Source organism: Budorcas taxicolor, chromosome 21, assembly GCF_023091745.1.
Source record: "Budorcas taxicolor isolate Tak-1 chromosome 21, Takin1.1, whole genome shotgun sequence".
NCBI lineage: Eukaryota > Metazoa > Chordata > Mammalia > Artiodactyla > Bovidae > Budorcas > Budorcas taxicolor.
In genome coordinates, this window is record NC_068930.1 from 70,848,690 (window position 1) to 70,861,215 (window position 12,526).

Here is a 12,526-nt window from a genome sequence, read left to right on the forward strand (position 1 = left end):
TGAGATCACATTCCTTTGATGTGCACCTTCACGCTGGGGCCAGTTTGCATCCTGAACCCCTCAGCCACACGTTGGGGGTGGCCCGCAGCGGCTGTTGGCTTGATGCAGGGTGGCCTGTGTACTCCACCCTGAGCTCCCTGAGGGTGCACCCTGGGGTTGGGGAGAGGACAGCCCTGTGGCTGATGGCTGCCACCTCCCTTGAATACTGACGCGGCAGGCAGCAGTCTTGGTTCACTCTGTGGACAGTGGTTGGAGTGGACGGTGAGCTCACCCCAGCCGAGCTTTGGCTGTGGGAGAGTGGTGGAGGAGGAGGTGTGGCGGCAGCAGGGAGCCAGCTCCACCCCTATATTTGCTCTTTAAGCCTCTGGACAGAGCCCTAAGCCTCACATTCTGATCTTTAGTCAGTAGATAAGAACCCCCTGCTCCCAGGGGTCCAGGCACCAGGTGACGCCCAGCAGACCTCAACTTCAGGCCGAGGGTCTGCTTCTGTTGTGTGGGTGGCTTTAAGCCTGCCTGTGCTTTGTTTTGTCAGACGTCTGCCCGGTTGGAATTCTGTCCTTGGTGGTATGGTCCTTTTGTCGTCTTCTTTGTTTTGTAGCCATTATTCCAAGTGCGTCCAGAAATTCAGCGATTACTAGCTGGGTAACTCTGAGTCCCTCTGATCCGAGACTGACCTATCACAAATATTCTGTTGCAGTAGTTCTCAAACTTTTTGGTCCCAGGACCCCTTTACACTATACCTCTTAAAAAGAGGTATCCAGAGAGGTTCTGTTTGTATGGGTTAAGTTTTTGTATATTTTTGTGAAAATAAATAGTACTGAGAATTCCCTGGTGATCCAGTGGTTAGGACTCCGAGCTCTCAATACGGAGGGCCGGATTCAGTCCCTGGTTGGAAAATCCCACAAATTGCAAGGCGAGGCCCAAAACAAAACATGGAACATGGGACTTGCCGGTGGTCCAGTGGTTAAGACTCCTCGCTTCCAGGCTGGATGCCTGGGTTTGATCCCTGGTTGGGAAACAGGGATCCCACATACCTTGCAGTGTGACGGAAAAAAACAACAAAACAAAAAACTACTCCTTTCAAGAGTAGCATTGCTTCACATTTTGGCAAATCTCTTTATATTTGCCTTAATGGAAGACAGCCGGATTCTGCATTCAGTCTGTCGTAATACATTGTTTCGGTTGGGGTGTATCAAGAAGATTGGGCCTCACACAGATATGTGGTGGGAAATAGGAGTGTTTTAATAGCCCTTCCAGAGAACTGTGTTAGGTTCTTCTTTAATCACATCCCCAAATTAGTTTCTTTAAAGGTTGGTTACAACATGGAATCTGAAAGCATGTGGATGAATCTTTGTTGCTCTGTTACTATGAAATCCCTTGGTCTGTCTTGCACTTTGAAGGACTCCTTGACTCATTTTGTTTGATTTTGTAATTCTGTAATTTTTTGTGTTGGTCACTTGGAAAATATTGATGTACCAAGTGATGCAGATCTTCCAATTGTTGATACATTTAATTATATAATATAAAGCAAAAACTCCAAAATCACTGCAGATGGTGATTGCAGCCATGCAATTAAAAGACGCTTACTCCTTGGAAGGAAAGTTATGACCAACCTAGACAGCATATTAAAAAGCAGAGACATTACTTTGTCAACAAATGTCCATCTAGTCAAGGCTATGGTTTTTCCAGTGGTCATGTATGGAGGTGAGAGTTGGACTATAAAGAAAGCTAAGCGCTGAAGAATGGATGCTTTTGAACTGTGGTGTTGGAGAAGACTCTTGAGAGTCCCTTGGACTGCAAGGAGATCCAACCAGTCCATCCTAAAGGAGATCAGTCCTGAGTATTCATTGGAAGGACTGATGTTGAAGCTGAAACTCCAATACTTTGGCCACCTGATGCGAAGAGCTGACTCATGTGAAAAGACCCTGATGCTGGGAAAGATTGAGGGCTGGAGGAGAAGGGAACAACAGAGGATGAGATGGCTGGATGGCATCACCGACTCAATGGACATGGGTTTGGGTGAACTCCGGGAGTTGGTGATGGACAGGGAGGCCTGGCGTGCTGCGATTCATAGGGTCGCAAAGAGTCGGACACAACTAAGCAACTGAACTGAAAGCAAAAACAACACCATTGTTAATATTTCCATCATTCTGATGAGGAAGGTCTTAAGCTGTTGGGAATATCAGGTTCACAAGAGTGGATACAGGTTTTCAGATTCTGATCTTCATTTGTGAAGATCAAGTCTTATTATCAGCAGAAAATAATAATTATTTTCCTTGAAATGACACTTATTTTCCTTGAAGTGATAGATATGCTTTATTCCTTCTGAGAAAATGCCTGACAAATACCCAAGTTTGAATAATTCTAGTATTTCAAATAAAAACATATTTTGGGGGGAAAAAAAGTTGAGCTCCTAGCTCGTACAGTCGTCCAAGTGCTCCTCCTCCAAAGAACCACAGGACTTCAGCCTCAGCCAGGGAGCTGTGTGCAGGCCTGGGCTCATCACAGAATACAAAGACAGGTGTCCCCAAGGTCAAGAGTTGTTGGGATTGTTATTTTCCTGCATCAAAGACCTTCTGAAGGGAAATTCACGTTTTTGCTGCACGTGCCCAGTGGCCGGGGGCACCGTGACAGCTCCTGGAGTTTGGTGCCCTTCTCACCTTGGGGTCCCCCCCACCCCAGTCTTTCAGGAGTTCTACCCACCAGCAGTATGAACCACTGCTCCATGAAGAAGGCAGAGAAAACCTCATAATGAAAATGACTTTGACCTCGAGAGGTCCTAGGGGACCCTCAGGGACTGTGGGCCACACTTTGAGAACTGCTGCTCTCCAGGAAAACATTTTGTTAAGATTTTCAGGGATCCCGTATTTGTGCCTTCCTGCTGTCACTCCCACAGCGTGGGTTGCACCATGGGAACATTGCTCATGCATGTCAGGAAATGGAAAAGTCACGCGGAGAGCACTCTCCTTGTGTACTGCTGGCCCTGCTCACAGCACCGATTGTCTCGCTGTGTCCCACTGTGAGCACTGTTCCCTGAACCCGTGGTAGGCAAGGTGCAGGCGAAGAGGCTGGAAGAAAATGTGAGGAGCCGTAGGAACTGCAGACACGTTTATTCTCTCCTAGCTGGCACAGCAGACATAACGTAACCGCACACAATCCTTCAGGGCTTTTCCAGGTGAAGCTTGTTTATGCTCAACCAGAGCAGAAGTGGCCTGTGGCCAGGCGAGCACCTTGTGACGCACACACACTGCCTTAAGCAGTCTCGGCTGTTACACAGCTGCACAGCCACTGTTTACAGAACGTGGAGCGAGAGAGCCTCACCGGTGCCATCTTGTTAATTTCCCCACACCTTGGCATCCTGGTCATTTGTTCCCAGCTTTATTGAGGTTCTGATCCATTTTTAAAGACACAGGTGTTTCATGAAATTTGCAGGAAAGATGTATGGGTTTGCACAATGAGAGTCGCTCAGTCCTGTCTGAGTCTTTGCGACTCCGTGGACTGTACAGTCCATGGAATTCTCCAGGCCAGAATACTGGAGTGGGTAGCCTTTCCCTTCTCTAGGGGATCTTCCCAACTCAGGGAGCGAACCCAGGTCTCCTGAACTGCAGGTGGATTCTTTACCAGCTGAGCCACCAGGGAAGCCCTTTGCACAGTACAATACAATGAATTTAATTCCATTACGAGCTAAGTCGAAAGTTGAAAAACTGCAGTTTGTGTAAGTAAAGGTGGGAGGGAACTCTGGCTTCATGTCCATGATAGTGGAGGGGAATTTCCCCGTCTCAATCATGCTGGTGGTTACATACCGGTATGCGTTTGTCGAAATTCATAGAATCATGTATCTAAGAAGGGTGACTTTTACTGTATGTAAATCTTACCAGCAAATCTGATGGCTGCTCCCTTTGCCGCAAAAGTCTACGACGTTGCATCAGTATTTCCTACACAGTTAAAGAAACAGGCTTCAGGAGAAGAGGGACTTACAGGCACAGATACTTGGCCCAAAGACACACCATTTGTGTCAGCGATAAAGTGCCTCGCAAAGCTTGACTTGGCTCTTTAACATACTTAATACTATTTTCATTTCTTTCTAACCTGTCTCTTCTGACCCTTTCCGTAGGCCAGGATATAATGTCCCCAGAATTACTTTGAACCCTTTGTGGAGGAGGTTGTGATATGAACTGTGAAAGTTGTCACAATAATTTTTTAGGAAGTCCCGTTGTGTTCTGTTGGAATAAATAATACACCTGGTGCAACATATTTCTGCTTACATCTTTACGGAGTCTTCCTTCTCTGAACCATGTTGCAGGGAAAGAGCAAATTAGCCAGGATGGCGGTGGTCATGGCCTCCCGCTCTCACCCCACGAGTTGTAAATTCATGGTTTTGTAACAGCTGAGATCGTTTGTAGCACTGTGCATGCCCAGTGACCTGTATAAGCCCCATCTGAGCCCCTCAAAGGAGCGGCGAGTGGAGGCGTGTTGGGTTGCGTCATCGTCGTTGCTGTTGCGTCAGCTGGTAGAGGGTGAGGCGTGTCTGCCTTGCTGCTGTGAACACAGGATGTCACGGTTCCTGTAGCTCCTCACGTCTCCCGGCTTCCCCGCTCGTGCCTTGCCTACCCTGGGTTCAGTGAACGGAGGGACAGGGTGACACGTGCTGAAAGCCTTTTTAAAAATCATACTGAAGTTTTAAGCGTTTCTTGGTGACCTTGCTGTGGCCTGACCTAGATGGTAACCCTGACAATTTTCTCACCAGTGAGGGCTTCTCTGGGTGGTATCACCACAGTGGGTTGGCACTGAATGCAGTGAGGATGAGAGCCTTCATGTAAGGTAGACATTGGCCGGAATGCAGACGCAGGAGGGTGGCGGGCCAGTCCTGGGAGCTGGGGGCCCCCTGGAGCCTGCCCTGCGGGCCTCACACGCCTCTCTCCGCAGGGTGTCTGCCACTCGCACCTGGTGCTGGAAGAGCCGGCCTCCATCGTGCAGCTGGACTACAGCCAGAAGGTGCTGCTGGTCTCCACGCTGCAGAGGAGCCTGCTGTTCTACACCGAGGAGCGCTCTGTCCAGCAGGTTGGGACACAGCCGAGGAAAAGGTGAGCTGCGCGGGGTCACGGCGCGAGGGACGGGGCTCCACGTGGGTCCCCAGCCCCCCGCCATGTCTCATGCCGGCATTTGCTCCTTGCAGGCCGCCTCCTGCACAGCTCGGCTCAGAGGTCAGGGTCGGGTGGGCGTTCCCACTTCACTCCCTCCTTGAACCATGCCACTGTGGAAGCAGGTGACCTCAGCGCTGCTGGCTGTGTCTCCTGCTGTGGAGCCTAGTGAGGGTACGGCCAGGACGTGGGCTGTAACCCAGGGTGGGGTGTCCTGAAGAAGGGGGCCAGGCCTGGAAGGGGTCAGAGCTCCTGGCTGAGAGACGACCCCTTCTGTGACCTGCTGCTTGTGGAAGAACAGCGGCAGCAGGGTCGGTCTAGCCCCATCCCCGGCGGCTGGAGTTGGAGGAGTGCCAGGGGAAGGGACACCACTGTCTGCAGAGGCTGGGGGTGGGGGGACGGCAGGGGGGCATGGGAGCTGGGAGGGGGTGGGGTGGAGGGTGGGGAGCAGACGGCCAAGAAGCCTGGGGGTGGACGAGTGTGCGGCTGGTGGTGCCAGCCTCTGGTCCTCTCAACGTCTGTTATGCTGTGTCCCGGGCTTTGCAGGAACACAGTGCAAGTTTATTCCTTTCTCTGTTGGCAGAACAGCCCATGGCTATTCACACAGTCACATCTCCCCTTCGGCTTCGCCTTTCCATGTTGAACGCCCCCTTAATTCCATCGACAGTTGGTCGTCTTATAACGATCGTCTCCCTTTTGGCTCCTGGGAAGCCCAGCAGGACCCGCCACTCGGGCTTGGTGGTCCTGCAGACTTGGCCAGGCTCCCCCTCTGCCGGGACCCCACTCTCCCCCTCACGTCTTGTCCTGGCCTGTCTGTCAGTGTCTCGCTGTGTTGTGTCTTTTTGGAAGGAAGGTGGCATGCAGAGAGAGAGACTTAAAAACCGGTTACCTCCACGTGAATCGTGTACCCAGCAGTCTTTGCCTTCACACCTGGCCTTCTCAGCTCTGGCGTGAAGCCTCAGCACCTCTTCTGACCCTCTCCTGGTGGGTCTCTGTGGCCGGGTCTTTGCGCACACTTGCCAGGCACCATCTCAGGGTGCCGAAACTCAGGGTGCTGAGTCCCCTTTCTGTTAGGGAGCCGTGTTAGAGAAGTAGGGGACAACAGTGAACAGAAACACTTCCAGCATGTGTCCTGACAGCTCGTCTCTGTTGTGTGCTGTGTTAGATCGTGGTTAGAAAAGGACCCCAGTGACAGCTGCCTCCCGGAGCTGCAGCTTCGGTCACCAGGCGTCCCACCAGCCGGCACCCAGGGCTCAGAGGCGAGCCAGGCTCTGCCCTCGGAAATGCCGGTCTTAGTGTGGGCAGTGCTCCGAGGCAGCATCTGGGTGAAGGGTCGGGTGGAGGCAGGCAGTCAGCAAAGGCCTCTGGGGAAGAGATCCTCGGCTGAACCCTCCAGTGTGCGAAGAGCCTTCCGGTCTCGGGAGCAGCAGGTGCCGAGGCCATGTTGGGCCCAGGCCTGGAATGTTCAAGGAGCCAGAGGGGGACTGGGGCAGCTGTGGAGGGTGGGCGGGTACTGGAAAGGAAGACCCGAGCCAGTCCTTGCCCTGAGTTACTCCAGGCCAGATGGGAAGCCAGTGGGGGCTTTAGGCAGGAGGAGGGCGGCCTGAGCATGCCTGGTTCTGCACAGCAAGGAGGCAGCTGCGGGAGTCTGGAGGGTGGCGTGGAGTCCACCTGGAGAGGGGGAGGGAACGGTGATTTGGGGATGAATTTGATACAGGGGGCAAGGGGAGAACAAAGTAAGGAAGGATTTCTGTGCCCTTGGCTAAAGCAACCGGATGGAGAGAGAAGCCCTTTAACTCGGACAGGAAGCCCTGGGTTAAGGTCTAGACGTCTGGATTCTCTCTCGGGCATGTTGTGTTCAAGATGCCTGTTAGGTGGCTAAGCCGGAATCCCCATCGGGAGTAACGTGCACAGGTCGGCAGCTCAGGAGAGGGGGCTGGGCCAGACATGAAGATGAGATCGTCAGATGCAGGTGCCACTGAGCCCCCTGGCCTGGATGAGGTCATCTTGGGGGCGTGTTTCCCATGCAACCATGGAGGATCCTTCCTGGGTGTCTGCTCTGCCCAGTGCCCTTCGCAATCTGGGGAAGACCGCTGTGAGCAAGGGGGACAAGAGCGCTGGTCTTCAGGAGCTCACGTTCCTGTGGGGGAGACCAACCTTAAATAAGCATGTTCTAGAATGTTCTGCGGTAATAAAATAATAATAGATGGGTGGAGCTGTGAGGATGGCTGTCTGGTGTGTTTTGCCTAGGCAGACATGTCCCCACCCTTCTGTGCGGTGGGGTCTGAGCCGATTCCTGGGAGAGGGCTGGGGGAGCCGTGAGGACCCCTCAGAGGAGCGCAGGCCAGGTGTGGGGGCGCAGAGGAGGGGTTGGGAGCCCATCCTGTAGGCTTCACGGCCCCACTCAGGGCTGTGTTACTTCAGCGCCGTGAGAGTCACGAGCTGGCATTGACTCTGGCTGCCCTGTGGAGGGGGCGAGGGCGGCCACCACGGAGGCTACCAGGGTCCCGGGTGACCGAGGTGAGAGTCGGGCTCACACCAGGGCGGGGTGGCAGGGATGCTTTGAAGGCAGAGCCGATGGGTTGGCTGGCTCTGGGGTGTGGGAGGAGAGCCATTGGAGGCGGTGGTCTGGGCAGTGGGTAGAGCATCGCTGCGGGCAGGGCGTGGTCTTCCTCCAGGGCCAGGCTGGGGTGGCAGGTGGGGGCGACGTGTGCTCCGGGCCGCGGGTGGCCACAGCGGTGCCCTCGAGGGCCTCTGGACGGTGCTTAAAGCTCTGGGGCCTAGGAGCTCTCTGCTGAGTGGGTGCCACTGGCCAAGGGAGGCCTTGTGTGCCAGCGCACTCTGCCTTTACCTGTCAGAAAGAGCCGGGCTGCAGCTGCTGACTGGCCCCGAGCGATGCGCCCAGCTGGGCCTTTGGCTCTGGCAGCATGGTGGCCAGGCACACCTCCTTGTGGGGACTTCCCTGGGGGCCTAGGACTCCACTCTGCCACTGCAAGGGGTATGGATTCAATCCCTGGCCAGAGAACTGAGATTCCACATGCCGTGCGGCCTGGCCAAAAAACACACCTGTGGGGCGCAGGCCATGGGGCTGGGGAAGCTTAGGGAGGAGGGGTGGGCCGCACGCTAGGTGGGTGTGGGGGTGTGGGAGTCTGGGTGTGTGGGGGTGTGTGGTGGTGTGGGTGTCTAAGGGTGTGGGGGTGTGGGATTCTGGCGGTGTGGATGTCTGGGCATGTGGGCCCGCACACGGGGTGACCGAGTGATGGTGCATGTTACGGCCCTGAGCCCAGGAGGGCCGGCTTGGCCCAAAGGGGGCGGAGGCTGTCCTGTCAGCGGGGCAGCCGGGCCTGGGGACAGCTGCAGGGACTGGTGGGTGATCAGCCCGTGAACCCCCTCAGATAGAACAGAACAGTGCATGTGTATCTCCCAGGCGATCGCAGCCCCCAGCCGTCCACTTCTCCTCCGTGTCCGGCGGCAGGCTGTCTGGGTCGGCAGCACCTGTGGGGCCGGGGTGGGTGTGGAGCCTGGGCCCCTGCCCAGCCACGTGGGCTCTGGGGCAGCGTCATTATCATGCCCTCTAGTGCCTTTGGGCATCCGGCTGTTGAGCCTGCCATCCAAGCTGTGGCTTGTTGTCTCGTTTCCGGCTCTCTGTCTTGCTCAGCGTTATTGTACATAAATTAGAAAATCTGATTTATGGTTAGAATTTGATAACTAGAAACACTACTTTCAACATTGGTGTGTCTCATAAAGGAAATGAAGACATTTTTTAAAGTCATGGTTGATATTTCTAGAAAACAACCCCACCAAAGTTGAGAAACTCGGTTGATTTGTGATTTTAGAATCCTGTAGAGCTTGGACCTTAAAAGTTAGAGTTTTTGTGTCTGATTCAGAATGACTTCAGCTGGCGCTAGGGAGTCACCCTACGTGTGGGTGGCGGACGAGTCGGGGTGGAGGGCCGTTTGCCCTGAGTGGTATGTAGCCAGTTACCCCTGGCTTGGCCACCTTCTCCCAGCCTGCTGCCAACATGGTTCAGCAGCTCCTTGGAGCAGGCCCCTGCCTGCCCTGCTCAGCCGGCCCTTCCCCAAAGGGTCATGGTCCGCTCAGTGTCCAAGGTCTAGCCTTCCTCGGCCCAGGCACAGTGTGTCCCCTCTGTCTAGCGGCCGCGAGCAGCTCTCGGCGCTGCGGGGGTGGCATGTTTCTGACACGCGTCCGTCTCTACCGTGTGTTACTCGCGGGGCCGAGACCCTTTTCCTGCCTCTTTGCTGTTGCCTGCACCACAGCTCCTCGCGTGGTGCGGGAGCTCACTGAATGTCGACTAAGATGGAGGCTTTAGTCACCCCACCTGAAGTGACAGATTTTTAAGAGAACTTATTAGTAGAAGGAAAATACTTTGGTTTGAAAATTGGATCACGAAATAGAAATTGACAGGAAAGGCAGGAAGAAGAGGTTATGGGCTGTCCTACTGGAACTCTTGTGGGCGTCTCTATTGAGAACCTTACCAGAACAAATCACCAGAGGCAGTAATCACCCCCGTGCTGACCATGGAGTTGTCCAGGAATGAACCACGGTGTCGCTAGTGGGTTAGTCTGACAGTCTTCACTTCAGAGTCGAATTGATATTGTGTCCTCCATGGACCCTCTCCAGAGGGATGCAGTGAGATGCTGGACCGCAGAGAAGCACCCAGCTGAGTTTGCCTGGTGGGCGCTGGGATGCCGCCCTGGGAGCCAGGTGCTGCTGTGCAGGGTGAGGGTGAGGTGGGGCCCGGCACCCACAGGAGCGCGACGGCAGAGGCAGTTGAGCGTCTGGGGGGCCTACAGTGTCACCGGCATTGCTTGTCATCTTCACGGCTTGTCATTCAGCCTCACATCAGCCTTTGAGGTAGGAGTTGTTATCCCTGGTTTACAGATGAGGGAGCTGAAGTCCACGGCATGGAGTGAGTGGCAGGGCTGTGGGACCTCGCTGTGGCCCCGGGGCTGAGACTCTGCACTCCCGACGAAGGGGGCCTGGGTTCAGCCCTTGGTCAGGGAACTAGATCCCGCGTGACACGACTGAGAGTCTGAATGAAGATCAGAGATCCCACATGCTGCGCTGAAGCCTAGTGCGGCCAAGTAAGTATTAAAAACAAGCCACAATGCCTTCTGCTGTTCAGAATCGGGGAAGTACTTCTGACAGAGAATCAGAGGACTTAGGGTTAAACTGAACTCTTACTGTTTGAACCCTGGGAGACACGGGGGTTCGGCAGAGATGTGGAGCAGTGAAAACTCCCAGGTTGCTGATGGGAGTGAGGCTGGTGTAAACACACAGGGAAAAGTTGAAATTGTCTTCCTGACCTGAATCTGCTCTTAATCAGCAACACGGCAGTCACGTGACAGTCCAGCAGTCCACTCTGAAATGTCCGTGACGAACTGTCAGACCTGTGTACCGGGAGTTTATGTGCAGACATGCTCATGGTGAGCATGATTCAAAATGAAAAAGTGGGAATAATTCAAATACCCATCAACCTGAGTCCCGTATAGCAGTGAAAATGAATGAGCCTTAGCGCTTTTTTCAACAAGGATAAATCTCAGAATTATTAGGTTAAAGTGAAAGTTAAGTCGCTCAGTCGTGTCCGACTCTGTGACCCCATGGACTGTAGCCCACCAGGCTCCTCCGCCCATCGGATTCTCCAGGCAAGAATACTGAAGTGGGTTGCCATTTCCTTCTCCAAGCAAGTTGCAAGAGACTACAAATAGCATCGTACTTTGTAGTACAAATGACAGACAAAAGTGTGTCTGTACCAAGTATGTAGCGTTTAGGAATGCATAGGCATGTGGTTAAAGTGTTGATAGAAGCAATGGAGTAATGAACACAGAATTCAGGGTAGGACTCACACCTGGGGCCCTGAGGGGCAGGGACCTTTGGAGCAGGAGAACATCAACGATGCAGCTGTTGGCTTTACTTCCAAAGTTGAGGGACAGGTTCCTGGGTGTACATTTCATTTGTTTGTTTTAGCTATTTCATGGTACTAAGCATAGGAAAACCAGAAAACCCACCACGCCTGAGGGTCAGAATGGAGATTGTGGGTTTAAGAGAAGTTCCGAAAGGGCTGCCCCAGTTCTGGGCCTGAAGCTCGTTCCTTGGGATGCTGGGTGAACCCAGCAGCAGGCGTCGGAAGGAGCAGACTTTGAGACCAGGGGAGCTGCTTGGCCCTGGGCCTCTCTCCTCCTGCCGCTGCGTCCTCTTCTCTAGTACAGGAGTCTTGACTCCAGCCTCACGGGGCTGTGGCTCGGTGTGTCTAACTGGGATGCGTGCTCCGTGGGGTGCACACTTCTGAGGCTGCTGTAGGGGGTGCAGGCAGAGGTCGTGTCCTCTGTGGGCTCGGGGTAGAGCAGCGGTTCACGTAACCAAAACACACACTGTAGAAAAGGGTTTGAAAAAGAGTCAGTCTTGTTCTGGCTTAGTCCAAAAATTCCTTTTGGACTTAAAATGAGGGGTTGACAGCTAGCACTGTGAATCAGTCCATGTCTCTCTCTTTCTTCCCTCCTTTTTTCCTTGTCTCAGCACTGGGAAGTTTGGTGCCTGCTTTATACCAGGACTCTGTAAGCAAAGTGATCTAACCTTGTACGCGTCCCGGCCTGGGCTCCGGCTGTGGAAGGCCGACATCCACGGGACTGTCCAGGCCACGTTTATCCTAAAAGACGTCTTCGCCGGAGGAGTCAAGCCTTTCGAGCTTTACCCGCGCCTGGACTCGGCCGAGCGCGGAGGGTGCAGCTCACCTGAGAAGCACCTGGGGCTCGTGTCGTGCTTCTTCCAAGAAGGCTGGGTGTTGAGTTGGAATGAATATAGTATTTACCTCCTGGATACCGTCAACCAGGTGAGCAAAGGGATGGTACTGCACCTTTGTGTCTAGAGGCAGGAGGGTGTGTACAGGCCTTCTGCTTCCTCTCAGAGGGTGGAACAGCCTGGGTCCTGTGTGTTGCCTTTTCCATTGAGCTGGTAACGGAAACCAGGTGAAGGTTTGGTTGCTTTTGTAGATTTGAAAAAATATTTGCTTTAAATATTTGTAGTCCTATCCCCTGCTAAGAAAGTGTGTGTGTGTGTGTGTGTGTGTGTGTGTGTGTTTTGTTTAAGCAGAAAAGTAAATTTGTTCTTTATAATTTCTTTGGATCATGTGTTTTATGGCTACCAAATTACCGTGAGCATAATGAAATGAGATCAAAACTCAAACATTAACAGAAAGAGTGAGACAGGGGCCCACTCCCCAGGGTTTCCCCAGGGTGAGGCTGAGCGAGCAGGGGCCCCTTTCTCTAGCTTGCTTTCTACCCTCTTCTTTCACCCTTATTTCTTTTCCCGAGTGGAGCTACTTCGTTTTGCCATTTTCCCCCCACTTTACTTGATGATGTATTTGG

General features: G+C 53.4%; 1 protein-coding gene across 1 annotated transcript in view; it reads left to right on the top strand.

The window, feature by feature from the left end:
- Positions 1 to 12,526, top strand: part of TECPR2 (tectonin beta-propeller repeat containing 2) — a 97,687-nt gene that overhangs the window by 33,505 nt on the left and 51,656 nt on the right. The window contains 2 exon segments of the mRNA XM_052659854.1: positions 4,927 to 5,084; positions 11,679 to 11,991. Coding sequence (XP_052515814.1) covers positions 4,927 to 5,084; positions 11,679 to 11,991 — 471 coding nt within the window.